Here is a 20,489-nt window from a genome sequence, read left to right as displayed (position 1 = left end):
GGTAATTTTTCATTTCAGAGTATGCACTTTATAATAACAGAAAACCAAGCTGGGTGCAGTGGCTCACGCCTCTAATCCCAGCACTTTGGGAGGCTGAGGTGGGCAGATTGCTTGTGGTCAGGAGTTCGAGATCAGCCTGACCAATACGGTGAAACCCCATCTCTACTAAAAATACAAAAATTAGCCGGGTATGGTAGCACACGCCTGTAATCCCAGCTGCTCGGGAGGCTGAGGTATGAGAATTGCTTGAACCTGAGAGGCGGAGGTTGCAGGGAGCCAAGATCGAGATCGCGTCACTGCACTCCAGCCTGGGCAACAGAGTGAGACTCTGTCTCAGATAATAATAATAATAATAACAGAAAAACAATTCCATTTGACTAATGGGCTTTTATACCTTACACTGTATGTTTGCCCTAAGGCTAGAAAGCCCTGGAATGAAGAGATTGTATAGGCCTTACTTAGTTCTTATCCTTATCAACCAAGGCACAGCCAAGTGCGCCCAGGGTCCAACTCTAACTTTTTGAGGCCAAAGTCATAGAGGATGATTGTCATTTGCTCTCTTGAAGCCTGTCTGGGTGTACTGTCAGAGGCAGCCCAGGCCTGAGAGGTCATTTCTGTGACTGTGTTAGTTCTTACAACTTTTTTGGTTGATGGTGGTTTTCATGAATCTTTGAACATTTACAGATAGACAATAGCTTGTTATCATTCTGCAAAACCTCACTGAGGCTTCTGTCTACTAGGCGCCCAGAGATCACCATTGTGGCAGCTGAGCCACTGAGGCCAGCCTCTTGGTTTCCAGGAACCCCACCCCCAGGACTGGGATTTCCTACATCATCTGCAGCAGGCTCTTGGAGGCCTAATGAGCTGGTTCCTGCTGAGGTGAATAAACATTACATTATCTCTTTGCATTTTATTTTTTAAATGAAATTGGAAGATAAGAACAGTGAGACTGTCAACACCTTAGCTATTGCCCTTAGATGTCTAAAATCTTCATTCTTTACTTTTCAGCTCCCACCATCTTATGAACAAGTTATAAAAGAAATCAACCAAGTTCAAGTTAATACTACAAATAATAATAATGCTGCTGCTACTCCAAGGCACACTATTACTTCTGCAACTCAGACTGACTTTTCAGAAGAAATAGACAACGATCTGCCTCAAAGTAATGCAAGTAATTTGTCTTCCCTAATTCTGACCTAGTTCTAGGGAAGTAATCCGTAGGCTTCCAGCCTTTAAAATAACTTGCAATTTGTGCATAATTCATTGAGCTCTGCTGCCCAGTCAGTGTGATCACTGTGTGCTTGCTTTATTTGGGTGTGCAGTGATGATTATAATAGATCATTCTTGCAAACTGCAGCCCCAATCTCTTGAGCTTACCCTAGTTTATATCACAAAAACATTATCCGTATAATTCATGGTGGGTATTACCACTGATTCCCTTTATTCCCTCTGAGAAGGATCTTATATTTAGCAACTTATACTTGATAGGATGCTAAGGGTGGTTGTCCTGTTAGGCTTTTTTAAAGTGTTGCACTGTGGCTTATGCCTTTAATCCCAGCGCTTTGGGAGACTAAGGCGGGTGGATTGCTTGAGCACAGGAATTTGAGACCAGCCTGGGCAACATGGTGAAATCCCATCTCTGCAAAAAAATGCAAAAATTCGCTGAGTGTGGTGGTATGTGTCTGTAGTCCCAGCTACTCAGGAAGCTGAAGTGAGAGGATCACTTGAGCACTGGAGGGTGAGGCTGCAGTGAGCCGTGTTAGAGCCACTGTACACCAGCCAGGGCAACAGAGCAAGACCCTGTCTCAAAAAAAAAAAAAATTGCTATATGAAGAGCACTCCTACAGGAAACAGAATAAACATTTCCATTTTTGAATCACTTTTTACTAATTAAAAGAAACCAAAATCTCTTGATATTCCATGTATGTAGTTTTAAATCTGTGTATCTTCTATTTTTTTCTTATAAATTGTTAACGTTATGGCTTGTTTTTATTTGTTTTGGTTTTGTTTTGGTCTCGTCAGCACTACAGGCACCTCTCAAGCCTCTTCAGCCTTTCCCAGCAGTCTCGTCTGGCAATCTTCCAACAAATGTGGCACCTTTAATCGTCTTTGATATTTCTGAAGAACCGAATTGTCCAGAAAACCCCAGTGCTACAAGATGTCCAGTGCCAAAACCAAGATCAAAAAGCAACCTCAGACCAATACCCAGAGATTCTCACATTAAAGAGCAAAGTCAACAGAAAATCAGCCCAGCAGCCGTAGGAGAGGAGTCATCCCCAGACCGGCCCCAGTCTCTGCTGGACAACACTAGCACCTCAGACAGTCAGGCAGTGATGAACATTATGAACACGGAACAAAGCCAAAATAGTATTGTTTCCAGAATTAAAGTGTTTGAGGGTCAGACAAACATAGAAACCTCAGGACTGCCCAAGAAACCAGAAATTACTCCACGTTCACTTCCTCCAAAGCCTACTGTTTCCTCAGGGAAACCTTCTGTAGCTCCCAAACCAGCTGCTAACAGAGCTTCTGGAGAGTGGGACTCTGGGACTGAGAACAGACTCAAGGTGACCTCCAAGGAAGGACTCACCCCATACCCTCCCCTGCAAGAAGCAGGAAGCATCCCAGCAACCAAACCTGAATTGCCAAAGAAACCAAACCCTGGCCTTATACGAAGTGTTAATCCTGAGATTCCGGGAAGAGGGCCCCTGGCTGAGAGCTCTGATAGTGGGAAGAAAGTGCCAACTCCTGCCCCGCGGCCTTTGCTGCTGAAGAAATCTGTTTCCTCAGAAAACCCCACCTACCCTTCAGCTCCACTGAAACCTGTCACTGTTCCTCCCCGACTCGCAGGGGCATCACAAGCCAAAGCATACAAGTCACTGGGAGAAGGGCCCCCAGCCAACCCCCCAGTTCCAGTTCTGCAGAGCAAGCCCTTGGTGGACATCGATCTCATCAGCTTTGATGATGATGTTTTGCCCACCCCATCGGGGAACCTGGCTGAAGAATCTGTTGGTTCAGAGATGGTTCTAGGTGAGTGAAAAATCAGCAGTGGAGGGGAATCTAAACTCATGATAGAGTATTTTAAATGGCACTTGCTGTTTTGTTTCTAGTACATAAGTTATTGAGGTGTGTGTATACAAGTATGTGCACATGCATGTGTGTGTATAGAAACAGAGGAATGAACAGAGAGATCAAGAAACATGGGAGCTATGTGGGGAATGGAGACAGGGAGGGAAGGGAAAATATGGGATGGGGGTGATGGAGTCAGAAATGGGGAGACACATGCATCGATTACTATTATATGAGCCAGAAGTAAGCAGACTGGGGCTAGGAGCTAAACTATAATAGGTTGTGGGGCTGGCTCCCCTTACTCTTGGCAGATAGAAGTTCAGACTTCACATTGAAAGGATCCAGGGAGGTTATGGAACATGTAGAAGGATGCAGAGGAAGTTTCTCTTAGATGGGAAGTCATGCAGTGGCCCCAGAGGGGCTCCTCAGATGAAATGGGCCTCAACTGGGAGTGCTGGGAGAGGGGCCAGCTCCAGGGGAGGACTCGAAAATGTACGGAATGAGGACCCAGCCACATGTTGCAAAATGTTCCTTTAATCTTCACAGAACATCTTCCCTTGAAAGTGAAAAGTTTTGTAAATAAAATACAACAGATGTAAGTTAGCTGCCAAGATCAGTACAATTAAATATCCCAGAAGGCAGAGAGTATGTTTTCTTTCCTCTAACTGTTCCATTGGAGAGTGTGATGGTAAAGCTTATCTTTGATTTGTCAAACTAAGCTGCTCTACTTGTCATTGATAAGATTTCTTTTACTGCTGTTGACTTATTTGGGTGGAATTTGTGAACATATAAACTTAATAGAATTTTCAAAAGCTTAACTGTCACTGTATAAATGTTTAACATGCGTCAAAATAGTACAGGCTCTGTGATTTCACAGCCACATTCTGCATAGCACAGGTGTGTTTAAAATGAAAACAAACATACACATTATTAAATATTCATCATGCACAGAACATTGTAACTGACACACAACATTTTAGCATATAAACTAAAAGATATACATGGCTTTTGTCCATAAAGGGTGGAAGGAAAAACATTTGAATATATTAAGCTTCTGCAGTGTACCTAATGCTCTGCTAAATACTGAGACATACATTATTTTATTTAATAATTGCAACAACCGTCTGTGAGATATCATTGGCCTAAGTTTGCAAATGAAGACAATGAGACTGAGAGAGATCTATGGATCACTTGCCCAGTGTCATAAAACAATTGTTCAAGTCAGGATTCAAACTTAGTGTTTTTATTCTAAGCCTAGTTTATTTTTCACTGTATAATGTTGCTACCCAATATTTTCATGAATCCTTAACCAGGCAACACTTTAAAAACTTTTCAAGTCTTTGATAATACCATTTTCTTATATAAGCCTTTTTGGTATTAACAAGATTCAGAGAAGGACAGGGATAGATAAACCCAACAGCAGCAAGCTAAAGAAATATTACCTTTTGTAGAACTTGCTAGTTTCTATGGGGATGGCAACTCGACTAATAATTGCTGAGAATTTATTTTGTATCATCTAGCAGATAATTATAGTCATCTTCAAAAAGGAAGGTCAACAATATACTTTAAACATGAATACAGTCTCATGCTTCATACTCAGCCTTTTCCATTTCTTGATTTCTACCACTTCATTGAACAACATTTAATTATTGGGGCGTCTTTTAGCAAAGTGTGTAATTTGCTTGTGCTATCTGACTTTAACCATTGCTCTTGACTATGGAGTTATACTGAGCTGAATACTATCTTCTTTCTAAACCTTCTTTCTTCCTATATTTTGCAACTCACTAGTGACACCATCACACACACACCAGCCTTCCCTGGAGAAACCCAGAGATCATCCTTGAGTCTTCTCACCGTGTCACACAGTGGCTAGCTGTTCAGATTTGGAGTCTGCCAGGGTCTACCATATTTGTTACATGACCTTGGGCAATTTTCTTAACCTCACAGTGCCTCTGTTTCCTCATTTGTTTAGACGTAATACTACTCCTCCCCTAGGGTATTGCAAGGGATAAATGTGATTATGCAGGAAAGCCCTATGATCATTAAGTAGTAGTTATTATTGTTACTTCTCTGCCTTCACATCTAATTAGTTACCAACTCCTGCTGGTTTTACCTTCCAAATAGTTCTTGACTCTGCCTCTCCTTTTCATCCTTCCCTGTTCTGCCCCACTTTAGGCCTTTACACTCTGATGACTGCAGTGGCCTCCCAAATTGAGCCCACTCAGACAAGCCTATCACAATCCATACTGTGGCTACCCAGGGGGAGTTTCTAGAATGCACACTGGTGCTTGTTGCCTCCCTACTTATGCCCTCCAAAGGCCTTCAGGATCACCTCTGAATGCCTTGACCTGTGGAGGGATTTTTGTTTGCTCTTTGATTTGGGGCTTTGTGACTTTTTGGTGGTACTTTGGTAGCATTGTCATTGTAAATAAAGGTTTATGGTCCTGGGAAACCTTGCCTAATCATCCAGACACCAGGCAGAAACTGGGAGAGGAACACAGGAGAAAGAAGAGAAACTTACAAATAAGTCTTCCCTTCCCTTTCTCTTACCTCAAAAATAAAGAAAATCTAATAAAATAGCATTCATAAAATGAAGTTGCCATATTAATCTCAGGAAATAGAGATCTGAAAATACTGAAGCTATGAAAACATTGTAAAGATTAGAAAAATTATTAAAGGAAAACTCATAAAACAGGCAATTTAATATTGGATTCATTTCTTGGGTAGAATGCCTTCCAGGTTAATGTAATGGAGCCCAGAAGTATTAGCAATTCTTCTTCACACCTTTACAAATCATACCCAGTTGTCAAAAAAAGCAGAATGTTTCTGCCGTCAGCCCCATTACACAGACCAGAATAATAGTTTAGCAGCCAATTTCTGCTATTAACAGAACTCAAGGGAAAGAAATGACAGAAAAGCAAGCCAGGGATGGTGAAACTAATTGTGATGACAAGCATATTATTAGAGACAGGTAATGGGCGGAAAACTACTTCATCATCAGTGTTTTTCTCAGTCCAGTAATGAAGACCATGCGGATATAGGTGTAAAGAGGCCTCTGCTTGTTCACCAGCAGGTGTGGAATAATTGGTGCTGGTGTGAGGGGGTAGAGGGAAGACAGAATAAACATTGCAAATATAAGTAGACAAAAATGCCATCACTGCAAATAAAAGTAGACAAAAATGCCATTTTCTTGTCTTAGATTCAGATAGGAGATTCTTCTTAAGATGCTCTGTGGTTTTTGTTTTTTGTTTTTCTGTAGAAGCAAGAGCAGTCTGTGATAGAATTATGGCAGCAAGTTCTTAACCCTTTCCAGATTACCAAACTCTGAGAATCTGAGGTAGCCTGAGAGTCTTTTCTCTCCCCTGAAAATAGCCATTAATTCAGTGACTGGAGCTGTGAGGAAAAAAAAAAAAGAAAATAGCCATTAGCTCATGTGTACACAATTCAAGGTACAATATCCAGAGCTTAGAGGGCCCATTTTGGGCTCTAGATTAAGGACTTCTACTATAGAATATTGGAAATAAATGTCAATGGACTGCTTAAATAAATTATAGTACATCCATAACAATGGAGTATTGTGTGATAATTAAAAGGGAGGGAGACCTATTATCCCCTACTTTGGACCAACCTCCAAGATATTATTAGGTGAAAAATGCAAGGTACAGGATACTTTTTATGTTATTTTAGCTATTGTTTGTGTTAAATGTCAAATGCAATGTACAGTAATGTATGAAAAGGTGGTACAAAGTTTGTCTTTTATGAAGGAACTGGATAGGAGAGAACAGGGAACCTCGTTTTCACTGTATGCATTTTGCTCCCTTTTGAATTTCAGACCATGTGGAGGCATTACCTTTAACAAGATAGTTAATCAATAATCTTTTTAAAATAGCTGAACATAAGCATAATTAGGCTGAAAGAAACTGGGAGAATTGTCTCTTGTCGTCTTTGCCACTTCTGAAGAACTGCTTCCCCCACTGACCCTCAGATTCTGATAAGTAGAAATTTTTAAAATAATAAAATAGTGATTTATCTAAATGGTTATATTATTCAAAGTTACAAATAGAAGCTACTTGTTATGAATTAAATATGTCTAAATTAGATAAATTCAAATTTTTATATCTGCATTATTTCCTTTTAAATTGAACCCCCAAAAAAGAGTTTTTATTTTTCTAGTTACTTTATGGAAAATTTTATGGCCATTATTGCCTTGCAAAAGCAACAAAAGAAACCAGAAGTTTCTTTTGTTCTCTTATTTTTAAGTGGTTTTGTTCTGGTTTGTTTGGCAGAGGTGTTAACTCAGCTTAATCTTGTAACTTTTTCCTTATGATTGAATTTATTTTATTGGATTTGTTTCTGTTAGAAAAGTAAAATATATTCGTTGTAACAAGTCATACAATTCAGAGATTTTGGATTAAAAAAAATGTAAACTCCCCGCGGTAACCAGTGTGAACAAAGTATGCAGCCTTCTGTGCCTTTGGGCATGCCAAACCAAAGCTTACGCATATACACATAGTGGACTTTTTCCAGAAATTTTTACCATACGATACCTGTTACTCAGCAGAGTGCTTTAAAAAACAATGACATTTATCACTTCTCTTCAGGATAATAGGTCTAATTCTAATTCATTGTCTCCTTATACCTGCCTGATACCTCATAGTATATCATAGCTGGTTCAGTATTTCCCCTGTTGATGGACATTCAGGTTGTTTTGTTTGTTTTATTTAGTGGGGCAGGGGGATGTTGTTTTGTTTTGTTCCTTGTTGGTTTTTGCCACTACAAAAAATGCTGCAGTAAATACCCTCATAAGCATGTTCACTTCTGCTGATGCTTTTATTTCTGAAGAATAAATTTCGGAACGTGGGACTACTAGTCAAAGGTTATGATCTTTAAACATTTTAACTAGTACTAATGATACAGTTTCCTACCTGGTGGTGTCTGGAGTACCCCAATATGAGGTGCCAGCCTTGCTTTATATGTTGCCCACTTATAACTTCTGTTGGAAAAAATAGCCCTCTTAGGAAAAGACATAAAAAGTGAACTTACGTTGCTAGAGAGAAACTTGCACACCATCATAAGATAAAAAACAGGCCTCTGGCTCCACCGTCTCATTGAAGTGATGCTGTTTATCCTCCCCACTAATCTGCACTCCTCACATGGATCACAGCCCGGACAACATGCAGACACAGAGGCAGATGCAGAGCTCACTAACTCAGTGAGCACAGCTGGGGGAGATCATTAAACAGACCACTCCTGCCAAACAGCCTGCGGTGGTGGAACACGAAGACTTCCTTGCCTCGCCACATGGAGAAAGAATTTTTTTTTCCCGGAGACATGTATAGTAGAATAATTATACACTATCTGAGTGCCAGTTATTAAAAAACAGCTAACGGTATTAAAAATAAAAAAAATGAGAGAGTCAGTAAGCTAGGACACTTTGAATACTTCATAAGTTATACCTATGCTACTTCAATTTAAATCCTTCAGGTTAAAACAAAAAATGATTGGACCCTTTAACAAAATAGGTGAGATCTGCCCACACTGTGTGCAGGATTTGGGTCAGGATTTCCTGAGGCCATTCTTCCCACAGCAAGCACGTTTTGGATGCCCCCTATGTTCAGCCCCTCAGGGGTGCTGATTGTCCTCTTTTCTCCTTTCCCTGCCCGCCCCTACCCCCATCCATGCCCTCACTTGTGAAATGTGAGTGTGTAGGTCTTATACTGGCCCAGAATTTAATTTGATTTGGGAAACAATTTAAGTCATCACATGCTCAAGATTTTCTTCCCCCTTCACACCCACCCAAAAAGCATCATTAACTAAAATTTTAAACTAATAACCAACAGGGTATTGATACCAAAAGCAGCTGTTAAAGAAATAGCACTTCAGGCCAGGCACAGTGGCTCACACCTATAATCCCAGCACTTTGAGAGGCCAAGGTGGGAGGATCACTTGAGCCCAAGAGGTCAAGACCAGCCTGGACAACACAGTGAAACCTCGTCTCTACAAAAAATAAAAATTAGCCAGGCATGGTGGCACATTCCTGTAGTACCAGATACTCAGGAGGCTGAGGTGGGAGGATTGCTTGAGCGCAGGAGGTTGAGGCTGCAATGAGTTGTGATTGCACCACTGCGCTCCAGCCGGGGTGGAGTGACAGAGTGACACCGTGAGACAGAGTGAGTGGGTGAGAGTGAGACCGTGTCTCAAAAAAAAAAAAAAAAAAGAAAGAAATGCTACTCAAAAGATAGGACACCGTGAATAATTATTGGAAGAACTATTCAAATATGTAAAATCCAGTTTTTGGAAAGACAATGTCATCTGCCTCACCTCCTGCACTCCTGTTTCCTTCTGCAACCTGCTTCCCTTCTGCCCACACCTGAAGTTCCTCACCTTGTTCTGCTTTTTCATTTTTCAATATACTTCTCACCTTCTAATAAACCTCGTGAATTGCTTATCAGTTACATGTATTGTTTCTTGTCTCGATCTTCCTGCTGGAATGCAAGCTCCATGAAGGCAGAGTTCTGTGCTTTGTTCACTGCTATATTCCCAGCACCTAAAATAGTGTTTTGTTTTGCTTTGTTTTTTTAACTAAAAAGTAAAGTTTAATGTCGAAAATGCAAACTTGGGGAAGACAGAAAAGATCACACACAAGGCTGTCACTTCACATTTGGAAGGTTGCACAGCGGCCGGGCAGAGGCGCTCCTCACTTCCCAGACGGGGTGGCCGGTAAGAGGCCCTCCTCACTTCCCAGACAGTGGGGCGGCCGGGCAGAGGCGCTCCTCACTTCCCAGATGGGGCGGCGGTCGGGCAGAGACACTCCTCACGTCCCAGACAGGGCGGAAGCCGTAAAATAGTGTTTAATGCATAGCAGGCACCCAGTCAATATTGAATGAACAAAAGTGCTACAAAGAAATTGATATAAAATGATCCTGGGTTTGTTTTTCAAAATATTTATATAATAATAATACATGTAATATTTATAGAAAATACATGGACAGATATACCAAATTTTAGACAATAATTAATTTTAGAGAGATGAGATTACAAGAGGTTTTCTTTTTCTATTTTATATAATTCTTAATGTTTCTCACTTTTACAACAAATATTACTGTGAAGTAAAAAAAGTACTATTATACTTGTTATTATATATTTGTTATAATAAAATTAAAGAATTAAGGAATTTGGTTAAATCTAAAAACAGGAGGTTTGTTTTATGGGTGACATAGGTCACAGTGGAAAAAAGTTATTAATATAGTAGTTTTTTTTTAAGTTTGATGACATTCTTTTGATAATCTTGAGTTGATTTTTTTAATGTAAGACTAGCCTCACTCACTGTGAGCTGGTAAGATTCCACAGGGGAGTCATCTATTTTTTTTTTCCTCAGTAGCATAATAATAATTTTAGCTAGCTTGCCATCTGGGGACCCTTCCTAAGTGGTAGATAAGAAACTTAAAATAGGATTGTACTTTACCATCATATTTCCCCACCCAGCACTGTTACTGGCATAAATACGTGAGCAAGTGACTGGTGAGAGAGTGATGCCTTTGGCAGGGTATCTGATGGTGAGATTGACTGAGAACTGAGTGGAAGAGAAGGCGAAGTATCAGATTGCCAAAAGGGCTTTTATTCTTAGCTCAGCCCTTCACGTATCCTGCAAAGAGCTGCTCAGCAAAAGGTGCTTATTGAATTACACCTCATAACAGGCAGAATTTGAATGCTGTTCATCACAGGAGCTATGGAGTGCATAGTTTTATAGAGAGTATCTCCCCACAGGCAAGATACATAGAACAGGTGCGGAATTACAGCATATACTCATTTCGCCTCTTGTTAAATAAAAGCAAAGACAGTCTCATGCGATCCTGTGTGCTGAGTAGAATATCCATTATAGAGCATTTTCTTTTATTTTTGTTAATCTTTTTACTTGTAGATTTCCCATTAAAAAAAAAAAAGTATAGTCATTTTTCCAAATCACTAAAAAGGACACTTATATTAAAAACTGTTTCAGTAAAAAGTTTACAGCCATGCTTTTGTTTAAAGTATTTCTCCTAAGTATATACTGTCCATTTAAAATATTGGGTTGGCGCATTACTTTCAATGACAACAACTGCAATTACTTAATAAATCGGTTAAGATAGAGGAATGCCGAGTCATATATCCTTGCCCCAAAATTAAATATTTGAAGGGATATGTCTTATTTTATTTCTGGGGTAGAATGTTTTTCATTTTCATGTTACTGAAGCGTAGTTTTACTAAACTACTAAATCGGACACTGCTAAGCACCTTCCCTGTGCCAGGCACAGCACTGGGTAGGGTGAGGGCCCTGGGAGTAAATATTCTGGGACAGGCACAGGGGGTGTACAGGGAAAGAGTCTTTCCTCTCTGTGGCATCTGGGAGGCTTTAGGATGTGGGAAAGATGGTCTCCTCGTCTCAGTTGCCCCTCATTTTCAGGCAGACACGTATGAAATGATTACACTCCCCTGAAAGATCAGCTTCTACATAATTCAAGATCATCCTCAATCTCTCTCATCAGAGAGGAAGAAAAGCCGCATGAATTATTTACAGAACACTAAGTTATTTCCTTTTATGAGCTCCAACTTTGTTTTTGTCTCTGCAAACAGATTTTGTTTATCCATGAATAGTTTCCCCAGGGGCATGAAAAATATGACTCTTAAATTATGAATGAGGTTTTTTGTTTCAGTCCATGTTAACTAAAACATGCAAAATAAACTATGTTTTTCATTAGATCCCTTTCAGCTCCCTGCAAAAACAGAACCAATAAAAGAACGAGCAGTTCAACCAGCACCCACCAGGAAGCCCACTGTAATTCGAATTCCAGCCAAACCAGGAAAATGTAAGCACTTCTCTGCGTTCTTTATTTGCTTCTTCAAGAGGCTGGGAGAAATATATGCTAATTTATCAATGTCTGCTTTTTGTATAATCTGCCATTCATATTCAAAGCTGTTTAAAAGCAAATTGTTTTTTCACAATTCTTCGAAGAATTAGTTAGTAAATTTGGATTTCCCTTTCCCTTTCCCCTTCACTTCCCTTTCCCTTTCCCCTTCACTTCCCTTTCCCCTTCACTTCCCTTTCCCTTTCCCCTTCTCTTCCCTTTCCCTTTCCCCTTCGCTTCCCTTTCCCTTCCCTTCCCTTTCCTCTTTTTTTGGGAGTCATGCTCTCTCACCCAGGCTGGAGTGCAGTGGCACAATCTCAGTTCACTGCACCCTCTGCCTCCTGGATTCAAGCAATTCTCCTGTCTTAGCCTCCCGAGTAGCTGGGACTACAGGCACACGCCACCACACCTGGCTAATTTTTGTATTTTTAGTAGAGATGGGGTTTCACCACATTGGTCAGGCTGGGGATTTCATTTTTCTTTAATGTTGTCTTTAGACAGAGAATAGAGGGAAACTGAAATTTAGAACAATTGTTATATCCCATGTTAACACCTCTGGTACAGATTTGGTGGGAAAGTAATCTAAACTAATAGCAAATAAAGGTGTATATGTCTATCAGTCAGGAGTATATTATCGCAATCAGCATAATCTCAAATATGGCTATGTGTGAATTCTGTGAAGAGCAGTAACCAAAGCTTTAAATAATAGTTTATAAAAATACTTCTTAAATTGGCCAGGTGCAGTGGTTGACGCCGGTAATCCCAGCACTTTGGGAGGCCAAGGCAGGTGGATCACGAGGTCAAGAGATCAAGACTATCCTGGCCAACATGGTGAAACCCTGTCTCTACTAAAAATACAAAAATTAGCTGGGCGTGGTGCTGCGCGCCTGTAGTCCCAACTACTTGGGAGGCTGAGGCAGGAGAATCACTTGAACCTGGGAGGCGGAGCTTGCAGTGAGCCGAGATCCTGCCACTGCATTACAGCCTGGGTGACAGAGCGAGACTCCATCTCAAAAAAAAAAAAAAAAAAAATTAGTGTAACGTTACATTTTGGTTTACTTCCTTACTTGATTTTTTCCTTACTTGATTTTTTAATAGTATAACAAATGAAATTCTATAGGAGCTTTAATAAGTACTTCAAAAAGAAATCTGATATTTATTATAATGGGAAAGCCACAAGGGCCAGAATTATTTATTTTAGGCACCAGATTATTAAAAAGTATGATTAAAAGGGTGTTTGTGTATGTGTACACACACACACAGTGGGTTCCAGAGCAGTGCATGGCACTGCTTGGAGTGATCACACAGCTTTCTCTGTGGGCCTCTGATTTCGTTTATGCCTGCAATGCCTTTATATTATAGCCCGCATGCATCCTTTCCTTTGTCTAACAAGAGATTCTGCCCACTTCATTCTTCCTAAAGCAGAACAAGCATTCCACTCTTTCACCTGTAGCACCCAGGATTGTATGCAGGCATATTCCCTTTATTTTAGGAGTTTGGTTTTTCTATAAAGCACTACCCAGAAGGATCATCTTGGTTTGAGTTTTTTGATAATTATGTTACTAACTGATGGCTCTCAGCCAAGTAGCAAGAAAATTGAATTGAGTTGCTATGAAGAATGTGGAGGAGAAAAAAATCAAAGGTATCAAATTCTGGTTCTAGTTTCTTAGGAAGTTATATTTTATTTTTTTAGAGGTAATATTTTAATGTTAGATTTAAAAACCGGTGGTAGGCCAGGCATGGTGGTTCACACCTGTAATCCCTGCACTTTGGGAAGCTGAGGTGGGCGGATCACTTGAGGTCAGGAGTTCGAGACCAGCCTGGCCAACATGGTGAAACCCCGTCTCTATCAAAAATACAAAAAAGTTAGCCAAGCATGGTGGCACACACCTGTAATCCCAGCTACTTGGGAGGCTGAGGCACGAGAATTGCTTGAACCCAGGAGGGGGAGGTTGCAGTGAGCCAGGATCATGCCACTGCACTCCAACCTGGGCAATAGAATGAGACTCCATCTCAAAAAAAAAAAAAAAGAAAGAAAGAAAGAAAGAAAAAACTGGCAGTATATTTCTTTTGACAATATTATATAGCCCACAAATCAGTAAAACGATAGCTCATTGGGTTGTTTGCCTGTTTGCTATTACTTTGTTAAATGTAGTCTGGATTTTTAACAAGTATAGTAACATATAATGATAAGAAATTTTGCCTGGGTTTTAAGTAATACAACTTTTACAGAAATTAGTAATAAATACAAATTTTTAAATTTATTCATCAGTTGTGTCATTGTCCCCAAGACCACCCCCAGGTTTGATGATTCACTAGGAGGACTCACAGGACTCAACAGATAGTTGCATATATGGCTATTATTTATTATAGCAAAAATATATGAGGCACAATCAGCAAAGAGAAAAGGCAAATGTGGTGAAGTCTGGAGGAAACCAGATGCAAGCTTCCAAGAGTCTTCTACTGGTGGAGTCAGAGGACATACGTAACTCCTCCAGCAATGAGTTGTGACGACGAGTGTGAAATGTCAACCAGAGAAGCTCACTACTGATTCAGTGCCCAGGGTTTTTATTGGGGGCTGGTCATGTAGGCACTCCTAGAAATTTTGGCACATACCAAAATTCCAGATTCCCAGAAGGAAAGCAGATGTTCAGCATAAACCATATATTCTGTTTTATCAGTTTTGAGGATGGCGAGAACTGTCCCAAAGTCCAAGTTCCTATATGCCAGTCAAAGATCAGTCCTGTGGCTGGGTGTGGTGGCTCATGCCTATAATTCCAGCACTTTGGGAGGCAGAGGCAAGTGGATCACGTGAGGTCAGGAGTTCAAGATCAGCCTGGCCAACATAGTGAAACCCCATCTCTACTAAAAATACAAAAATAAGCCGGGCATGGTGGCATGCGCTTGGCTGATGCAGGAGAATCGCCTAAACCCAGGAGGTGGAGGTTGTGTTGAGCTAAGATCACGCCATTGCCCTCCAGCTTGGGCAACAAGAGCGAAACTCAAAAAAAAAAAAAAAAGGGACCAATCTTATAAGTAGGACTTTCTAGGGATAAAGTTTCAGGCCTGCTATGTTTACTTTTTCTCCACACTTGTAAACTGCATTAATAAGCTTTGAAATCCTGAAAAGGATATGCTGAGGAAGCAGCTTTAATTATTGTCCTGACAAAGCTCCAAGAACTGGTAGAAAATTGAATTCTAGGAGTTCGAGACCAGCCTGGCCAACATGGTGAAACCCCATCTCTTCTAAAAATATAAAAATTAGCCGAGCTGCAGCCATAACAAAGAATGAGTTCATGTCCTTTGCAGGGACGTGGATGAAGCTGGAAGCCATCATTCTCAGCACACTAACACAGGAACAGAACTAAACACTGCATGTTCTCACTCATAAGTGGGAGTTGAACAGTGAGAAGACGTGGACACAGGGAGGAGAACATCACACACCGGGGCCTGTTGGGGAGTTGGGGGCAAGGGGAGGGAGAGCATTAGGACAAATACCTAATGCATGCAGGGCTTAAAACCTGGATGACGGGTTAATAGGTGAAGCAAACCATCATGGCACATGTATACCTATATAACAAACCTGTGTGTTCAGCACATGTATCCCAGAACTTAAAGTAAAATTTTAAAAAAATTATTTTAAAAAATGAATAAATAAAAATAAAGGCTCAATTAAAAAAAAAATTTAGCCAGGCATGGTGGCACACACCTGTAATCCCAGCTACTTGGGAGGCTGAGGCAGGAAAATCACTTGAACCCAGGAGGCAGAGGTTGCAGTGAGCCGAGATCATGCCACCACATTCCAGCCTGGGTGACAGAGCGAGACCTCATCTAAAAAAAAAAAAAAAAAAAGAGGTATGAATTGAACAGTGAGAATACTTGGCCACAGGAGCACACCAACATGGCACATGTATACATATGTAACAAACCTGCACATTGTGCACATGTACCCTAGAACTTAAAGTATAATAAAAAAAAAAATATATATATATATATGTATAAAAGACAAAAACAAAGTGAGGAGGACTTTCTGCTTTAAATGGCAAGTAATTTATACCCAAAGAGGGTATTTTAATTCATCATTAAGCTCCTCTTCAAAAAAAAAAGTAAGTTGAATTCTGTACTGCTAAATGTAGGAGAACTGAAATGACAGAATGATTTCTAGAGAGTTATTTCTATTTATATCAAAAATCAATTCCTCAGAATTTTATTAATATAATAATGCATATATTCTGTGGAGGAAGAAGAATGAAACTTTGGTGTCTGAAGAATTTGGAATGGTCAAGGGAAAAAGGGGATAGCTTCATGGTGCAAATGTCCTTGATCTTATTTGAACCTGTCAGCTCCTTTCCCCGGGGCCTGTTTCTTCTGACCAGGTTGTCCTTTTCCCAGATGTCTGCAAGGCTCCCTCCCTCACCAATCCTTCAGGTCTTTGCTCATTGCCACTTTTTCTCAGAGACCTTCCCTGACTACATTATTTAAAATTGGAAATCTCCTACCTCCACATCCCACACATACTCACACCAGATACTCCCTGTGTTTCTCCTTCCAGTAAGCTATCTCCTTTCTACTTTCATATTACTGGCTTATACTCTTAAATATTTGTCACGACAGTATTATACTCTATACGATTAACTGTTTCCTTGTAAGAATAAGGAAACCACAGCACAGAAAATATCTTCAAGATGGTGACTGAGTTGGATGTTTTTATTATGTATGTCTTAATTCCCAGAGCCACTGCGCGCCTCTCACTAAGAATGTTTGCCTCGCTCTAAATCATTGTTTTCCTAGTTGCTGGCCTGGGTATTTTCCTCCCTTTGAGAATGTTGTCCTGTCTGCGGATAAAACAGGAACCTGACAAATCATCTTCTTGTTATAGGTTTTTCACTTGAAATGGAAGTAGAGAGTGTACATTTGAAAAAAAAAAAAAGAGAGAGAGACAGAGTGCTCATCTGCTCATCTCCTTTTAATGTCTAAACCAAACAGTGTAAAAGGTGGCTTTAGCGTCCTTCAGTATGTTACAGTCATCCACTCTCCCAATTGTTTTTGCACACTCATTTTAATTAGCTGTCACTAATTTGGTCATCTTGGTTTTCTTCTTTTTAAAATAAGTTGGGGCTACATTATCACTGATATGGGTGTGGTTTGGATGTAAAGGTATTGTTTGTTTAATTGAGGGCAGTTATGTTCATTAATCAGAAGCTAATGAATTAGAAAACACACTGGGCGGGTGCAGTGGTTTACGCCTGTAATCCCAGCACTTTGGGAGGCTGAGGCGGGCGGATCACGAGGTCAGGAGATCGAGACCATCCTGGCTAACACGGTGAAACCCCGTCTCTACTAAAAATACAAAAAAATTAGCCAGGCGTGGTGGCGGGTGCCTGTAGTCCCAGCTACTCGGGAAGCTGAGGCAGGAGAATGGCGTGAACTCAGGAGGCGGAGCTTACAGTGAGCCGAGATCGCACCACTGCACTGCAGCCTGGGTGACAGAGCGAGACTCCATCTCAAAAAAAAAAAAAAAAGAAAGAAAACACGTTGAATTCTTTTTGGATGAAGGAGTGTTGGATACACCACCTATTAAGAAGCAGCATGCCTTATCAAAATGAACATGGACTTTTAGGTTCAAAACAATGGATCTGACAATTACTAGCAGTAAGACCTTGGGTAGTGCATTTATTTTCTTCTTAGCTTCAGTTTCTTCATCTGTAAAACAGGTAGGATATTATCTAGTGTAGCACTGTGCGATAGAACTTTCTACAAAGATAGAAATGTTCTTTAACTGTGCTGGTAGCCACTAGTCACAGTGGCTAGTATTTGAAATGTGGCTAGTGCAACTGAGGAACTGAAATTTTAATTTAATTTAATTTTAATTAATTAAGATTTAAGACTAAATCATCAGATGTAGCTACTAGCTAGTGGACTGGACAAATCTAGCACATAGATCTTGGTTGGAGAAATGTATGTAAATATAGAGCCTAACTTAATTCCTGGCACATAAAAGGTTCTCAACAATGCTGGCTGCTGTTGTAATTGTTTAGTATTATTTTCACTCTCTATAAAAACATATAGTAAAATTAACTGATGTTGACTAACACATCAATTTTCTGAAGTTTGCTGGCAGCTCTTTCTCATTTGCTTAACTATTTGTGTGTATCTTTTATGATAGCCATTTTTCTAATAAACTAAGCAGCAATCATTTCATTCTTTGGAATCCCAAAAACTAGAAATTATTGATGAATTACTGCTACTTTTTCCAGGTTTACATGAGGATCCACAAAGTCCACCTCCTCTCCCTGCTGAAAAACCTATTGGAAACACTTTCAGTACAGTATCTGGAAAGCTCAGTAATGTTGAGAGAACTAGAAACTTGGTAAGTGGTCATTATAGATTGTACTAGATTGAAGACGTAGCTATGCATTAATTTTGAATAGTCAGCTGATATCTAAATTATTTTATTACTGGTCAGATTAAAAACAAGAACCCTCTATTAGAGACCAGTTTCTAAGCCCCATGTACTTATATAATATAGTGTTCAATATGTTAAAAGTCCCTATAGAGAGATTAGGCCAATTCATTGTACTTCACTATAAAATAATTTGTATACCAACTTAATGGCATTGTCTTTTAAATGAAACTAATAATGAGAAGGTTATTAAAATGTCTAAAAACCTTTAATATTCAGGGAAATAACTTTATTCAAGTTGTTGGTTTTTATTTAAAATACCCAATTAGTGACCAAAATTTAAGATAATTAACATAAGAATTTTTAAATCTGAAATTTAAGAAAAATGTATTTTTTTAATTTAAAAAATAGTGTTTTACTGTGCATTTGTTAAGATGGAGGTCAAAGAGATTTTTTAAAGTACATATATATATTTTTCATTTCAACTTCAGTATCCTCAATACTTTTTTTTTTTTTTTTTTTTGGTCTTCCAACTTTTGTGGTTTCTTGGGGAAACAGACATGCAACAAGTAATTAGAGAAGTGGTTTAAGAAAAAGAATAAAGGTGGCTGGACACGATGGCTCACACCTGTAATCCCAGCACTTTGGGAGGCCAAGGCGGGTGGATTACCTGAGGTCAGGAGATCGAGACCAGCCTGGTTAACATGGCGAAACCTCGTTTCTACTAAAAATACAAAAATTAGCCGGACGTGGTGTCGTGTGCCTGTAATCCCAGCTACTCCGGAGGCTGAAGCAGGAGAATCGCTTGAACCCGGGAGGCAGAGGTTGCAGTGAGCCAAGATCACGCCACTGCACTCCAGCCTGGGGCGACAGAATGAGACTCCATCTCAAAAAATAAATAAATAAATAAATAATAAAGACTTTCAAAGGACTTTATGGGAAGCCCATGACAAAGCTCCTGATTATTTCCTCTGTTTTAAATTTAAATAATAATTGTACATATTCTTGGGGAACATAGTGATGTTTCAGTACATATACTATATAGGGATCAGATCAGGGTAGTAAGCATATCTGTCATCTCAAACATTTTTCACCACTTCTGTTTGGAATGTTCAATATCTTCCTTCCAGCTATTTGAAGCTATATATTATTGTTAACTGTAGTCATCCTGCAGTGGTGTAGAACACTAGAATTTATTCCTCCTGTCTAGCTCTAATTTTGTATTATTTAACAAAGCTCCCTATCTCTCCCTTCTTTCTACCCTTCCCAGCCTCTAGTATCCTCCATTCTACTTTTTATTTCTATGAGATCAACTTATTTTTAGCTTCCATATATGAATGAGAAGATGCAGTGTTTAACTTTCTGTTCCTGGCTTATTTCACTTAACATAATATCCTCCAGTTCCATTTATGTTGCCACAAATGACAGGATTCCATTCTTTTTTATGGCTGTATAGTATTCCATGGTGTATACATGCCACATTTTCTGTATCCATTTATCTGTTGTTGGACACCTGGGTTGATTCCGTATCTTGGCTATTGTGAGTAGTGCTGCAGTAAACATGGATGTGCAGATGTCTCTTCAATGTAATTTCCTTTCCTTTGAATAAATTCCCAGTAGTGGGCTTGCTGGATCATATGGTAGTTCTATTTGTAGTTTTTTGAGGAGCTTCCATCCTGTTCTCTACAGTGATTGTACTAGGTTACATCCCCACTAACAGTGTATAAGAGTTCACCCTTCTCTGCATTCTTGCCAGCATTTGTTTTTTTTTTTTTATCTTTTAGGTAATAGCCATCCCAACTGGGGTGAGATGATACCTCATTGCCGTTTTGATGTGAATTTCCCTGATGATTAGTGAGGTTGAGCATTTTTTAATGTATTTGTTGGCCATTTGTGTGTCTTCTTTTGAGAAATACCCAGATCATTTGCCGTTTTTTTTTTTTCTTTCTTTTTTTGAGATAGGGTCTTACTCTGTCTCCTGGGCTGGAGTGCAGTTGTGTGATCACAGCTCACGGCAGCCTTGACCTCCTGGGCTCAGGTGATCCTCCCACTTCATCCTCCTGAGTAGCTGGAACTATAGGCGCATGCCACCACACTCAGCTAATTTTTTGTATTTTTTGTAGAGACAGGTTTTG

General features: G+C 39.8%; 1 protein-coding gene across 14 annotated transcripts in view; it reads left to right on the top strand.

Moving 5' to 3' along the window:
• Window positions 1-20,489, top strand: part of SH3D19 (SH3 domain containing 19) — a 207,494-nt gene that overhangs the window by 150,035 nt on the left and 36,970 nt on the right. For 5 of the 14 annotated variants that reach the window (XM_019025164.4, XM_019025165.4, XM_063705603.1 and 2 more), the window contains 5 exons: window positions 741-879; window positions 1,009-1,162; window positions 2,023-3,027; window positions 11,805-11,912; window positions 18,209-18,321. In XM_019025164.4, the coding sequence (XP_018880709.3) occupies window positions 741-879; window positions 1,009-1,162; window positions 2,023-3,027; window positions 11,805-11,912; window positions 18,209-18,321 (1,519 nt within the window). Of the gene's footprint in view, window positions 1-740; window positions 880-1,008; window positions 1,172-2,022; window positions 3,028-11,804; window positions 11,913-18,208; window positions 18,322-20,489 lie in introns of all 14 variants that reach the window. The other 9 variants (XM_055385523.2, XM_055385524.2, XM_055385529.2 and 6 more) reach the window with 3 other exon arrangements.

Source organism: Gorilla gorilla, chromosome 3, assembly GCF_029281585.2.
Source record: "Gorilla gorilla gorilla isolate KB3781 chromosome 3, NHGRI_mGorGor1-v2.1_pri, whole genome shotgun sequence".
Classification (NCBI taxonomy): domain Eukaryota; kingdom Metazoa; phylum Chordata; class Mammalia; order Primates; family Hominidae; genus Gorilla; species Gorilla gorilla.
This window is presented reverse-complemented; position numbering and strand designations above follow the sequence as displayed.